The following is a 16,016-nucleotide window of genomic DNA, read 5'->3' on the forward strand; positions in this document are numbered from 1 at the left end:
ACAACAGAGTAACATAACTTTAAAAGAGTTTTTGAAATGATTTGATCACTTATAAAGCATAAGAAATCCTTTGAAATGATGGTTATCACAGATAAACATCAACACAATATCATTGTGTTCAACTTGTATTCCCCCCTTAAAAGCATTTAAAACATTTAAAAGATTGATTATAGGGGTATGAACTCACCTTATGTGGTTGATTCAATTGAAGGTTCGTGTAAGGATAAGAAGTTCCACGAATGAATTCCCGAGACACAAACGAGTCCTAAATGACATATAATGGCATATATATAGGCATGTAATTAGTGTTTAAAAAACTAACATGCAAGGAAACAACCTTAGGGACTAGGAAACACTCAAAATGAAGTGTTACAATCACATGTGATTGTATCAAAGGGAGTTTACGGTCACAATAAGTGTGTTTACGGCCACACACTTGAGTTTACGGCCTCAAGAAGTGTTTACGACCAATGAGTTTACGACCAACACATGAAATAGCTAGGGTTTACGGCCAAGATTTGAAAGGGTTCACAGCCATGACATAAATCAAGAAGGGTTTACGGCCATACAAGGGTTTACGGCCGTAAACTCTTGATGTTCTTGCTAAAATGGTTGTTTCTTGGATGCTAATCAAGAGCTTTTAATAGATAACTAGTATATGGAAAGAATACTTACGATTTGGAAGCTAAAAGGGGTGATTTCGGCCCAAAGAAGTAGTGTGTGTTATTGGTGTTCTTGGAGATCTAACCCCAAAAAGAGACAAATTCACGGATGAAATCATGGAGTTTTACTAGATCAAGAAGGATATCAACAAATATAGAAAGAATCACTTATAAATTTGACGAGAAATGGAAGTGTTCTTGATGATACTTGAGAGAGAAATAAGTGTTCTTGACTTGGAAGTGTGAGAAGTGAAGAAAAATGAAGGAATATCATATTTAAGGAGGAAGTTCACAGCCAGACAAGAGCTTACGGCCGCAAGCTCTAGTTTACGGCCGTAAAGTCCATGTGATGGAGTTTTCCGGCTTGAATGTTGCACAATGAACTTTAGTAGATACTTCCTAACACCCAATCATTGAATGTACTAGGCTTAGAACACTCAAACATACCCTTAACAATGCTAAAAGATAGCAGAAACAAGTCTGACTTTTGATTGAATTGAATGACTTTACAAGATAGAAATTTCGGGTTGTCACAGAAGGCGAAGATCGAGCGGAAATATTTAGACGAAGATTAGTGTTTTTTTTTCGTTCTAATGTTTTTTTTTTCGGTCAATGTTTTTTTTTTCGTTGTAGCGTCGTTTTTATTTTTTTTCGTTGTAACGTCGTTTTTAATTAAGTATTTATTTTAATTATGTTTTATTTAATTTATATGTTTTTTAAAAATTATTATAACATAAATTAAAAAAATAAAACAAAATAGAAAAATAAAAATTAAAAACATAAAAAAAATGATAGGTGCTATTACATGTTATTTGATGTTGTCCATTTCCACCTTAGGTGTTATAAGTTATAAGACAAAAAGTATGATTAGGATGATGAGGTGAACACTTTGAATGTGATAAAATTATGATGATGCAAAGTCTTCTAGCCTAAAAAATTGAAATGTAATTAAATAATGACGTGCAGTTGTCCTGGTCTTGTGAAGAGGGCAGTCAAAAGAAAATATAGGATTAGGTATCTTGACTTTACACAGAAGAATTGTCAATATTTGTATATATATATTCTTTTTGTTAATGAAATGTTTTCAGGATGCAAAAAGTATCAATCTGATAAAGAGCGTAGCGTCTTCAAAACGGTGGTGCTGACAGGACGCAACCGACCACCTCCTCAATTTTCTCCTTCCTCTTCTCTTATAAATACACCACCACCACCTCGAAACTCGACGCATGCAAATTAATAGTATTTCCTAAACGAAGAGCAAAGATTGATCAGTCACACATTCAACAGGGAAAAGAAGCGATATATAAATATTATGTCTCTTAGAGCTCGGCCGGTTGTAAATACATCCTCATCCGACGAGGAGGAGGACGAGAAGGAAATGATATCCAGCAGCCGTAAACCACCACCACCATCTCTTTCGCAACGAGCTATATCACAGACGCTAGCTAGCACAGCCCAACTATCCAACCTCCTCCCAACAGGCACCCTCCTAGCCCTCCAAACTGTAACACCCATCTTCACTAACCACGGCTCCTGTGACGCCGCCACACGTCCACTCATTGCCATCCTTCTCATCTTCCTCACCGCCGCTTGCTTTCTGGCGAGCTTCACCGACAGCTTCAAATCCTCAGACGGGCAGGTCTTCTATGGGTTTGCAACGTTCAAAGGCATGTGGCTCTTCGATTACCAAACGGCAGCTGCATCACCCTCCGGATTACCGGACCTGAGAAAATACAGGTTGACGGTGGTCGACTGGATTCATGCTTTTGTGTCGGCATTCGTATTGGTGACACTGGCCATGAGAGATAGGAGCGTGGTGAGTTGCTTTTATCCACGACCGAGTCACGAGGTTCAAGAGGTTCTGGACATCGTTCCATTGGGGCTTGGTCTTATTTGCAGTTTGGTGTTTGTCATCTTTCCTTCAAAGAGACATGGCATTGGCTACCCCGTCACTCATTGATCTTCTCTTTCCATAATTCCATGTACATAAAAAAAAAAAAAGGAAAACCTTCATTTATTATTGGTTCATAGTCTTGTTTTATTTACTTCTAGTTATATCATCAAAGTGTATGTAAGATTTAAAGTGATCAATAACACTTTTGTTTATGTTATGAAATGTGTGTTATTTGGCCAAGTATAATCGCACAATGTGTTGTTTTTTAAATTTTCATTTTGGTTATTTTAACTATCTTTATGTTAAGGAACATGATCGTTATTGTGCGTAATGTTTGAGATTAATGATCGATGGATGTTCTTAATAAAAAGATAAGGACGTAAATAAGGAATAAGAAAAATAGTACTCCAACTTTTGATTTGACGTCCAAGAAATGTACAATATACAACTTAAAACACAAGTTAATTAGTATATTAAGTTCTCCAAATTATTTCTTTTTAAATGCAAACGTAAACAACATTATGATTAGATAGATTAGTAGTAAACACCAATGACCAAAATGAAATCAACATTTAGCAACGAAGAGTAGTTATTACTAGTAAGGTAAATGCTAAACGGATATTAGCAACAAAATTTCTTAGACACTTCAAAATTAGCAACAAATTCCTTATATTGAATCATGGTTTTTTGATATTATATATATATATAGTCACCACCACTAGCTAATATATACTAGAGCGAAGGCTAAACAAACAAGATTACATATATATAGAAAGAAAAGATGGATATCACCAATCTACCCAATTAATTACAAGAGTATTTCACACCCCTATATGCTTAATTATGCCATGTGTATGACAAGGAAATGACATTATCTGAGATCCTAGCTAGTGGAAGAAGTAAAAATCTGGTTGAACACATTCTTTTTAGCAAATTAGCGATGGAATGAGATTTGTTAATATTATCAAGCATTTAATTAGCAAGTGTAATTGACAATGGATTACAAAATTTACTAACAAATTAATTGTTATCGTTGTTATTGCATTAACAATGACTTCTATTGGTAATTTAAAAGACAAATAATACTATTTCCACGTAAGACACCAATTATCAAATATTGCATGTTAACTCTTAAATATAAGATAATGGTACTTTATCTTATGTTACGTATGGATTGATGAAATTTATAATTTTGAAATTGTATCATATCTATTTGAAGATGTGTTAATCAAAGCAATTCTTATAAAGGTAACTATACTTGAGTCTAGGTTTATATTAACAATCAATGGTTACGTATAGTAGCAAAATAAATTCTAAACCACAATAATATCACAACCCAACTCTTACATTTTTCTTTTTCAATTACTTGTACACAATATTGACATCACAACATTCATAATGTTGAACTTCATTTGGAAGTTACGTGGTGTTATATCATATGTGTATCAAGTATCAACGTACAATGTGTAAACCTTAATCAATAAAAATTTTAAAGGTTTATAAATCCTCTTTTTGTATTCGACTATTCGTATAAGTTTGAATTACCTATAGTGACATGATACAACCAAAATCATAAAAAATGCACCATATTGTGGGTGTTCTTAACTTCGACACCTTAAACACATGCCTAATTTATACAAAAAAAATCTCATGATTCATATCATGCATTAACGATTCATCCAACATTATAAAGTTTCAGAGTTTGCCAAATTTCACTTACAACTTTGTCATCTAATTAATTTAATCGAGATACTCTCCATTATCGATGCTCTGACAAAGTCTATCATTTTCAAAATTAATAAATAAATAAATAAAATTATGTGCCTTCAATTTTAAATTACGTAATTACGTGGGATTTTGTTCATTATACCTACTCCAATAACATTTCTTTAAGCCGCCACCTACAGCGAAGCCATTGTCCCACTTGATCATACTTAATATTGACCATGAATTTTATATTCACTTTTTAATTTGAAACCTAATCTATTATTTTATTCATTAAAAACTTTAGTCGTAAACATTTAACCATTTCAGAATCTATTCGACTTAAATCATTTAACATTTTGGTACGCAATTTACATCATGTTATAATTATGCAAGAACAAGTACATAAATAGGATCATAGACAAATGGTAAAATAAGTAATTGTTATTATTTCTGTAACAATGTATGCAAAATCAAATGAAACACTTACATAACTAAAACGAACTATATATACATAGATTCGGTTTTCTTGTAAGAAGGTAGAATTGGGTTGTTTTAAAGAAAAGGTGAAGATCAATGGGATACAGGGTAGCCAATGCCATGTCTCTTGGAAGGGAAGATCACAAACACCAAACTGCAACCGAGACTAAGTCCCAACGGAACGATGTCCAGAACCTCTTGAACCTCATGACTTGGTCGTGGATAAAAGCAACTCACCACGCTTCTATCTCTCATGGCCAGTGTCAGCAATACGAATGCCGACACAAAAGCATGAATCCAGTCAACCAGCGTCAACTTATACTTTTTCAGGTCCGGTAAACCGGAGGTTGATGCTGCTGCTGTTTGGTAATCAAAGAGCCACATACCTTTGAACGTTGCAAACCCATAGAAGACCTGGCCGTCTGAGGATTTGAAGCTGTCGGTGAAGCTTGCCAGGAAGCAAGCGGCGGTGAGGAAGATGAGGAGGATGGCGGTGAGTGGTCGTGTGACGGCGTCGCAGGAACCATGGTTGGTGAAGATCGGTGTTACGGTTTGGAGGGCTAAGAGGGTGCCTGTAGGTAGGAGGTTGGCTAGTTGGGCTGTGCTAGCTAGTGTCTGTGATATAGCCCATTGTGACATAGTGGGTGGTGGTGGTGGTGGCTTAGGGCTGTCGGGGATGTCGTTCTCCTCCTCATCATCCGACGAGGATAGGGCTGTTACCGGCCTTGCTCTTAGAGACATAGTACGTAAGTAGTATATGTAAAGAGGTTTTTTCAAGCGATTGGTGGGAAGGACTGGGTACGTGGAGTTGATATATTTATAGAAGAAGATAAAAGGAGACTTACAGATACAGATGGAGAAGGTGGTTTGGTACGCTGTTTCTTAGAACCACATCTTTGAAGACTTCAAGGTTTGTTTCTATAGTTGAATACTCCAATTAAAATTTAAAATCGTTCTCATTCCACATGCAGAAAAACTATTTCTTTTATGTTTATATTATTGACTAATATTCTTTTTCAATGATACTTCTCAACAATTTAATTAATATTTAAATTCAAAATAACTGGAAATTTTATTGAAAATATATTTCATTTCTTTAATTTGCATATTAATTATTTTATTTATCATTTCATATCCAAATATATTTCATTTTTTTAATTTGCATATTAATTATTTTATTTATCTTTTCATATCCAATTTTTACTGTTTAAACCTCAAAATATCATATTTGTCCAGTTTAATTTTTTAATTTTTTAATATCATATTCATCTTTTATAAACCTCTAAAATATTATATATGCTCAAATCTTTTTTAAAATGTCCTTAATAGTTTATAATCAATTTTTATATCTTAGAGTTAGTATAACAATTAAAAAATTTAACTGTATTATCCCTACGTCTATGAAAACTACAAGAATATGGATCTATGCCGACGACACCTATGTCGACGACGATTGTCGTCGCTAAAAGATCCCCTATGCCGACGACTTGTCGTCGGCACATCGTTTGCAAACTTTGACTAAATTGCTTTGACCAGGACATCTGTGCCGACGACATGTCGTCGCTACAGGTCTAGCGGGAACGACAAAATTTTTCGCGGTATTTTGAAACTCTGTACCGACGACTTTTCGTCGGGATAGGTAACGAAAAATAGCTTTTCTATTTATTTTAAATACATGTTCCAGAAATAGAAAACGCCGTCGTTTTATATAACCTATACCGACGACATGTCGTCGGTAAGCCACGTGGCGATCCGCGTGAAACCCTATCCCGACGACATGTCGTCTACATAGGTTTTTAATTTTTAATTTTTTTTTGTTTCAGTATAAACGAAACGACAACGTTTGTGTGGACCCTATCCCGACGACAAGTCGTCAGCATAAGGGTTTACCCTAAGCGATAACAGACAGTCGGTTCATTCGCTCACTGTGTTACTCCCTCTCTTCTCTCCGACGAAAATCGTCTGCAGCCTTCCACAACCGACGATTTGCTCTAGGTAACGTCGTTTCTACTCATAATTTGTTGTTTATTGTTGTGTTGTAAAGATTTTTATCCTCAATTTTGGGTTTTTTTTTGGTGTTATAGCATTCAATCGGTGGTGAAGAGGTTTTGCTTCACCACCGTCTTCCACAACCGTCTTCCACCACCCTCAGCCTCCCACCGACGAATCCAGCCTCTTTCTAGCTTCTCCTTCACTACCGCAGTAGGTAAGTAAGTAATATGGTGGATTTTTTGTATGTTTTTTTTTTTCTGATTTTGTGTTCTTCGGGTGACCACCAGCCACCATTAGAGGATCATTATCAATTTTGACAATAAGATTCCCGCTATCACAGCAAGAAAAACGAAAAAGGTTAGTATTTTTTTTCTAATTTTTATTGAAGTTGAAATTGTATATATGTATAAGTTTATATAAAATTGAAATTGATTGTGTTGTTTGTTTGGTATATGTATGTTGTGTTGTTTGTTTGGTATATGTATGTTGTTTGTTTGTTTAGCTTTATATGAAATTGAAGTTGTATGTATAAAATGTTAATTTAGTTGGTTAATGTTATATGAAATTGAAATTGTGGTTAAAATATTATATGAAATTCAAATTTGTTTAGGTACATATGCAATTGAAATTGTATGTATACAATGTTAATTTACTTGTTTAGGTTTATATGAAATCGAAATTTTGTATGATTTTGAAATATGTATGATTGTGCTCTTTGTTTTGGTTGAAATCGAAATTTTATGTATAAAATGTAAAAGAATAAAAGTATGTTTATTGAGAATAAAAGTATGTTTATTGAGAATAAAGTTACTAATAGCAACATACTTATTGAGAATAAAGTTTATGTATAAAATGTAAAAGTATTAAAATGTTTGTCATTAAGAACAAATGTTACTAATAGCAACATAAAACAAAATATAAATATATTTAAACAAATAAAAGTATGCAGACGACTTTAGGTGAAGTTGGTGAATCAAGTGTGGTTGCTAGGAGGAATGTTGCTCATACTATAAACGATGACGATTTCATTAACGATGACAATGACGATGACGATACGTACTCTTCAGATGAAGAAATAAATAATGAAAACTATGACAGTGATGATGATGTTGTACATGTATATTGTTCTAGTGATGAATCTGATTGACGGTATGTTATTGTTATTATATATCCTGATTGCTTATAATATTTGTTAAATTTTGAAATGTTGCTTATTTATAGCTTTATTATATATTATGAATGTTTATAATATTTGTTAAACAGATGGCAGAAGTCGCGAGGGGACACAGAGGAGACGGTGGGGATAAACCTCCACACGGGGTTGCACGCGGTGTACCATCGGGTTACCAATCCTGTAAGTTATATGAAAATTTTAAGTATTAGATATATTAAAGTTTTAAATTTCTATGAAAATTTTAAGTATTAGATATATTAAAGTTTTAAATTTCTAAATTTCCAATTGTATATGTAAATATAGCACAAACGAAGAATGTGAATGTGAATGTGCGTGGCAAAGGGAGAAACTTAAATTTGTACGATGAGTATGAAAAAAACAAGTGTAGGCCTTTGGATTTGACAATTGATATCTCCGGGCGGACGTATCGATTTATAGGGGACAACGGGCAAATGTTTGTCAGACTGATCTCAAATCTGGTAGGATCACAGGTACCGTTGCATTATCATACTTGACGTCGTGTTCCTACCAAGTACAAAGATGATTTATATCCCGAGCTAGAGGTAAGTATACAATATATTTTATATGTATTGAATTTTACACTTATTAAATATTTTTTTACTAATCAAATATGTTTTTCCTTTTGCAGACTTATTTTGATATTAATAGGTATCGGGGCACAAACTTGTGGGAACCCCTTCGAGCGGGTATCCAAGCAGATATGCAAAGAGCTTATCGAGAGCGCAAGTATCAGATAAAAAAACATTTTGAAAGAGTTGGTGGATATCATAATGTGGAAAGGACAAAAAGATATCCACCGACTGATTGGACCGCCAAAGCTTGGAACGATATGATTGATTTGTTGTTTTTGACTGAGGAATACAGACGCACGTCGGACAAAAATAAAGTTACTAGGTCGAAACTTCCGCACACAAGTGCTCACGGATGTAGACCCTATGCTCAACGACGTCATTTAGAGGTAATAAAATACATTAGTATTATTTAAAATTGTTATTAACATTTGTACAAATATATTTATTGTTTTTTCACTTATTATAGGAAAAAATGGGAATCAAGCCGCAACATATTGAGGGTTGGAGACAAATGCGCTACAAAGAAGGTTCGGGTTGGTGTACAAGTCGAGCAGAAGAAGACTGGGTAAGTCATAAACGAAATAAATGTGTTGTTTAAATATATTATTATTAATTATAGTTTCTGGTTTAATTTTAAATATATTATTATTATTTGAATGTTTAAGTTTAGTTGTTTGTTTTAATTAACGTATGTTAATTGTTTTCTTTATTTTAGGAGAAAATTCAAAATGAATATGAGAAAATGCAAAACGAGGTTGGGGAAGGAGGAGAAGTAAACGAGGAAGAATGTTTAGAATGTGCCCTTGGGATGAGACGTGGACATGCTCGCGGGGTGGATAGGAGACCAACCGCCAACTTCGGTTTAATTCCAAATGAACGGCCTTCCACTTCCAAATCGTCTCAATCTCAACCTCAATCTCAATCCCAATTTGATGCACAACAAATGCAAGAATATTTGCAACAATATAATGCATCATTGGCGGCATGTATTCCGAACTTCCAACCACCACCATTTCCTAACTTTCTATTCAACTATAACACACAAGCAAGTACCTCTCAACAATTTGCCGAAAGGATGGAAGAAGAAGGAGAAGGAGAAGAAGAAGAAGGAGAAGAAGAAGAAGAAGGAGGAGGAGGAGAAGAAGAAGAAGAAGAAGAAGAAGGAGAAGACGATTATGACAATGATGATTGATGTTTTTTTTAGTGTTATGAACAATGTTAGTTAACTATGTATTGTAATATTAAACTTGAATTTGATGTTTTGAATTTGAACAATGGTACCTAGTTAATGTATTTTAATTGATATATGCTGCAATGTTCTTTAGATTTGTTAAAAATGCAGGAACGGTAATGTACAAAACCTGTAAAGCTAAAAAAAAAACAACCAGCAGCTATCCCGACGACAAGTCGTCGCTATAGGTCCATAACCGACAACTGTTAAAAACCCTATAGCGACGACATGTCATCGTAATAGCTTTGACCTTTCGCGACGACCAGTCGTCGCTATAGGTTTCCCGACGACATGTCGTCGCCACAGATTTTTAATAAAACTTTATTTTTTTTCCCGAAAATATGGTTGACAAAAGCTGTACCGACAACATGTCGTCGCAATAGGTGGAACTATGCTGACGACATCTATGCCGACAACGTAATAGACCTATGCCGACACGCCTGTGTCGACAACTTGTCGTCTCCATACCCTATACCGACGACTTGTCGTCTGGATAGGGTCTAAATTTGTCGTCTCCATAGGGTTCGATTGTTGTAGTGGAAAACAACTCCAACCATAAAACACTAAATTGATGATTGTTTAGCACTAAAATGGAGTTTGTATTCCAACCAAACACTAAACTGGTGTTTTTTTAAGAGGCCATGTAATTTGGCCTTCATATTTAGTGTGTGAAGCTTTCCCAAACATTTAAATAGTGTTTTTTTAAAGGTTGATCGGAATGAGAACACCATTTTATTGGTCTTTATAACAATGTTTTAGTGGTCGGCTGAAGTTGATCTGATACCGGAATGTCTACTTCTAAATTATTGGAATGTCGCCCTCTTGACAAAGAAAACGTTTCATCTTCAACCCTCTCTATGGAATGTATATATTAATTGCTAAGTTTTGTTGTTGATTATTGTCATGTTCTAGATGAATGATATTTTAGATTTTATCATTGACATTTTGATGTTTAAGAATGACATACATACATATATATATATATATATATATATATATATATATATATATATATATATATATATATATATATATATATATATATATTTCGGTATTTAAGAATGACATATACAATATTTTGAAAATAAAGTGTAAATATCATATCTTCAAACTAAGTTGGATAAATATGATATTTTGATGTTTAATAAAGATATATACGAAATTTTCCCTTATAATTAATAATTATTGGGAGAATTTCATATATGTTCTTCTAAATATCAAAATATTATATTTACTCAACTTAATTTCTTAATATCATATTTAACCTTTATAAATCTTCAAAATATCATATTTGCCCAAAAAAATTTTTTATAATGTTTTTAATATTTTATAATCATTTTTATATCTTAGAATTATTATAATAATTAAAAAAATTTAACCATATTATTCCTACGTCTGTACTAACGGAACGTCTATTTCTAAATTGTTGGAATATTGTCTTATTGTAGATGGAGGATATATATTTTAGATATTACCATTGATATTTTGATGTTTACGAAATGCATATATGATATTTTGAAATTTAAGAAGGACGTACATAATATTTTGATGTTTTAGAAGGCATATACAATATTTTAAAACTTATGAAGGATAAATATAATAGTTAGAAATTAAGTTAGACAAATATAATATTTTGATGTTTAAGGGATATATACGAAATTTTCCCATTATTATTTATCAACGGAAACAAACTTAATTAGAAATTTAATATATTCAATTTCAATTTGTTAAAAATGAATATATTAAATGATAAAATTTGGTAATTTATAACTAAATTAAGTTGCTAAAGGAGACAAAGTTGCAAGCAACTAAAATTAACTTATGCATTTGGTTGGTATAAAGGTATAAAACAAACTAGAACTAGAATCCTATTCATACCGTGTTTGATTAGTAAATATACCTTTAGAATTAAGTTCCAACTTCCAAACAAAGATAATATCAATTTCACTGATTTAATTTCTCATTGGGATAAATAATTATAATAATAACAATAGTAATATTAATAATAATAATGACAACAGTAATAATACAATCATAAAATACATATAAGAAATAGAAAAAAATACAAATACAAATACAATTAAAAATAATAAAAACAAAAACAACCATACCAATATCATATCACAGCAATTAACCTTACATTTTTTTATTATAGCATTATAATTTCATTTATTCTTTCTTATTCAACTTAAATAGAACAATGACATGATCATTCAAAGTTCAATACTCTAATAAGAAATAATATGAAGCTTTCACCAAACTTACAAAACCAAACCCATAAAAAAATGAACATGTCTTAATGGATGAAACCAACAAAACAAAAAGTATACAAGATTCTACATAAAGATCAAGAAAACAAATCAAACACCTAAAAACTATACACCCAAAATCACATTTACCTTTGTAAACATGGTGTCATGATCAGAAATCTAACCACTTGGTGTAGTAAACACAAGTAGTTGGAGAAATACGTCCATCAGGCGTACACTCTCTAATCCTTGGACAAACACCACAAGGAATTGACACCATTGCCCCTGTTCTCAAACCCTGTTGGCTAACCACAAAATCCATTTTACAGTTTTGTGTATGGTATTTTATAATGTTATATACGATGTGTTCAATATTCGTTACACATTTAGGGCTAACCGAAAATACACAATTCAAAAACAAATGGTAAACACCACGCTGGTAACGGCCCATTACTTGGGAGATCAATCTCAATGCACTAACAATATATTTTAAGTGTGTTTGAACTTCTTGTACGGAATATCCCATCTCAACCACCAGCTCCAGACAATTCAAAACTATTCCTATTTAACAAGTCACGAAAAGTCATTGTGCTTTACTATCTTGGTTTTTTCTTTCAACCCCCTTCGATGCCGGTGTCACACCTTTAAGTATCATTTAAAGTATAACATATTTATACCTTTATATACACATAAACCAACCCTTAAATAATACAGTTAACACCAAAAGGCTTATAACCAACCAGCATTAGGTTGAATGGAAATGTGCGTCGAGGTTGCTGGTCAGCTGTTCTGAAAAGAACAAATAAAAAAGACGTTCGTTTCGAGAATATTCAAAAGCAGCATGCAGTAAAAAATTTAAAGAACTTTAAAAAACTTAAAAAAGAAAGTAAAAAACAAACATCTCTTCTATATCCAACAGTCTGAGGTACAAACAAACATTACAAAGATGTGCATAATCCCTTCATGTTCATGAGACAGCTAAGACCAAAAGTTTTTGCCTTCATTGTTGTGGAGGCGGCCCTCCTGCAGCCGCCGGAACACCACCTTGTCCTGGTGGTGGCATTGCGGACGGATGAGACTGTGGAGGGTATTGTTGATACGGTCCCGGAACTGGTGGTAGCGGTCCATACCCATACGGTGGCGGTCGATAATACTGCTGATAATATCGTCCACCACCACCACCTTGAGGAGGCGGCGGTGGTGGCGGGTATGCAGCATACTGTGGACCACCACCACTTGAAGCACGGCTTATATTTTCACCCGACCCACTACCCCCACTCCCATCTTGACTCCGAATCACCGCCCCCATTCTCTGAGGATCCATGGACGGGTAAAACGCCCGTCCATGGTGGTCCGATGGCGGCGGGATGTTAAAATAATGCATCGGCGGCGGTGGCATTTGGTGGTCCTGACCGGGCGGTTGTATCTGTGATACAACCGCACGAGGTACCAGCCCGGCATGATCCACATGTCGGGCTTCATTGGGGCCCACTTCACCACCGTCTAGTTTTGGTGCTTGTGGTCGGCCCCACATGAGTTTTAACCGGAGGCCTTTGATGACAAGTTTGTTTGAAAGTTCATTGGCTGCGTTTTCTGCTCCTTCGCGTGTGGTGTACATGATAAACGCGCATGCGCGTTGCGAGACAATTTTGACGGATTCGATTTCACCGTGTGTGTAGAAATTATCCCGGAGGTCTTGCTCGGTGACTCTTGCATCGAGGCCGCCTATGTATAGTGTTCGAATGCTTTCGTCTTCTGGGGGTTCGAGTGACGGCATTTCACCCGCCTTGTTTAGTAGTTTTAATGCAACTGGATCGTTAACTCTGTAATCATAATTAAAAACAAAAAAAATGTTATATGACTAACAGGGCAGGACATAACAGGTTGTACTGTGTCTAGCATGGATCAAACTATGACTGTTATCCGTGGGATAAAAACTACAATGTCGAATAAGATTATAATAGGAAATTAAGTTATAAAAAATAGGAAAAATAAAATAGTGACATACCCATAGTAACGATCTTTGATATTCTGCTGAGATAACTCGCCAGTTTCAGGCATCTCGTGTCTGTAAGGGCATTCAGCACCTCTTGTACATTCACCTCGAATAAAGAAACTGCAAATATGTGCTCGGTTTCTTTTATAATATGGTGTTGTCCTTTGAAGTTTCAAAATAGTATCATTTGGCCTTTCCTTCCCATATGAAGACTCATAATCCAAACCCGCTCTAGCCTGTTTTAATTAGTTCAGAATAAAACAAAATTACCATTTAAGATGTTAAACTTCCGTCCCAAAATAATTGCAATGTTTGATGCATAAAAACAATATTTGACTACATAATTATTGATCAACAATTTTAGTTTTAGTTTCTTATTAACTTGATGGACTTAACATGGACATGACTTGGAAAGTATGCTTTCTGTAAGGGCAAATAGAGTATATAAATTGGAAAGTTACGTACCCTACGATCATGTTCTTCTGCAAAGTATTCCCTATTTACATCACTCTTTGGAATTGAATCATTTGAGTTGATACTTAGTGCAGTATCACGAACTTGAACTGGCAAACCGTATTCAAGATCTAATAGACACACTTGACAAACGTTTTTTAACTTGCTGCAGGTTTGACAAATCTCACTTTTCTTGTATCTTGCATCCCTACCAGGTCTCCATCTGAAGACTGTGAAGGGTCTTGTGCAGATTTTGCATTCCTTATCATAATTTGCTTTTGTCTGCATGTTACTTAATGAAGAAATTGAGAAATGTATGCATCAAAACTAGAAGATAGAACAAGTGTTAGGAGATTACCATTCGAATGTAAGGATTGTCACCTAGGCATGATTCACATATGATTGGGAAGTCAGAGCGTTCCCAGCCATCAGCTTCAACATCTCTTAATATTCTATGTGCCATTTGTTCTGTAAAATGCAAAAAAAATAATCTTGTTAATAAATGTTCACAGTTGAAAATAAGCTAAAATTACTCTCTTTGCATATTTGACTGGCTGTTTTTAACTTTGGTAAAGATATAATGATCCACTAACACCGAACCTACAAGTTAAATTACTCTATAGAGTATGAACGATAATAAAAGGACTAAAACTTACAGAAGAAACAGGGCTTAAACTGTTTAACCACAACTAAACCAATAAAAATCTAGATTTTTAAACGCAAAAACGAAAAGGAAACCAATAAGAAATATTAGGGTTTCTTAGAAACTGTTCTATATTTTATCTAAACCACGAAATTATACCAAAGAGACGAGTAAGATTATAGATTCACAAGAACAGAACCAAAAAAATCAACCGAGACTTACCCAAAATTTAATCAAACAATTTGATATTGTATAAAGCCAAATCCAAGAAATATTTTCGCCCTTTCACTCGACATCCTCAGTCATTTACATAAAAAAAAATAGAAATTATACAAATGATGGTATAGATGAGGAGTTATTACCTGATTCTTAGTTGGAGCGATGTTGATGGAGAAACAACGGATGCAATAGGGTACGTTGGGGTTCTCCCTCGAATCCGTATCCGCGGAGATTGTTTAAAGATTTTTAGTATGCACAAAGAAGCAGGACTTCTTATATAGCGATAACACGGTTACCACGACAAAGTAGTTGATTTTGGATTTTAATAAAAATACGAGAAAATTACAAATATAACCAAATTTCTTAATTACTTTGTGGAAAATAACAAAAAAAAAAACTCAAATTACAAAAATAGCCATCAAAATCGCAGATCGACTCAGTCCATCTGTGATTTTACTTGTCCATCTGCGAACGTAGAAGTCGCTAAAGCACAGATAGACTCAGTCCATATGTGATTTCCCCTTTTTCAGGGTATAAAAACGTAATTTTTTTTTCTTCTTTCATTTTTCAAACTTTTTTTTGGAGAACTCTCTCTCTCTCTCTCTCTCTCTCTAAAGGCACTATGAACAATTTCATTTTTCAAATATTTTTCAAAGTTTTTGTTGGAGAATTTATTTTATTAGAGGGGATATATACACTAAAGTCCCAATATTTTCATCGATTTGA

The 16,016-nt window shown here is 34.0% G+C and overlaps 2 protein-coding genes and 2 pseudogenes across 2 annotated transcripts; 2 read left to right on the plus strand and 2 right to left on the minus strand.

The window, feature by feature from the left end:
• The first annotated feature begins 1,762 nt into the window (after positions 1–1,762).
• LOC145138654 (protein DMP5 pseudogene) lies at positions 1,763–2,766 on the plus strand (annotated as a pseudogene).
• Positions 2,767–4,686: 1,920 nt separating this feature from the next.
• On the minus strand, positions 4,687–5,622 carry LOC145136844 (protein DMP3 pseudogene; annotated as a pseudogene).
• A 3,363-nt stretch (positions 5,623–8,985) lies between these two features.
• Positions 8,986–9,735, plus strand: LOC145136845 (uncharacterized). The gene is made up of 2 exons (XM_079070954.1): positions 8,986–9,064; positions 9,215–9,735. The coding sequence occupies exons 1-2, from the start codon at positions 9,011–9,013 to the stop codon at positions 9,689–9,691; spliced, it is 531 nt and encodes a 176-aa protein (XP_078927080.1). The 5' UTR covers positions 8,986–9,010; the 3' UTR covers positions 9,692–9,735.
• Positions 9,736–12,866: 3,131 nt separating this feature from the next.
• Positions 12,867–15,571, minus strand: LOC145136843 (zinc finger CCCH domain-containing protein 40-like). Its single transcript, XM_079070953.1, has 5 exons — positions 15,434–15,571; positions 14,787–14,896; positions 14,441–14,710; positions 13,988–14,211; positions 12,867–13,802 (listed from the first exon to the last, which is right to left on the minus strand). Exons 2-5 carry the CDS (start codon positions 14,889–14,891, stop codon positions 12,980–12,982), a joined length of 1,422 nt encoding a protein of 473 aa, XP_078927079.1. The 5' UTR covers positions 14,892–14,896; positions 15,434–15,571; the 3' UTR covers positions 12,867–12,979.
• Positions 15,572–16,016: the final 445 nt, after the last annotated feature.

The sequence above is a fragment of the Lactuca virosa genome, chromosome 9 (assembly GCF_052849685.1).
Source record: "Lactuca virosa cultivar CGN04683 chromosome 9, Lactuca_virosa_CGN04683_v6, whole genome shotgun sequence".
Lineage (NCBI taxonomy): Eukaryota > Viridiplantae > Streptophyta > Magnoliopsida > Asterales > Asteraceae > Lactuca > Lactuca virosa.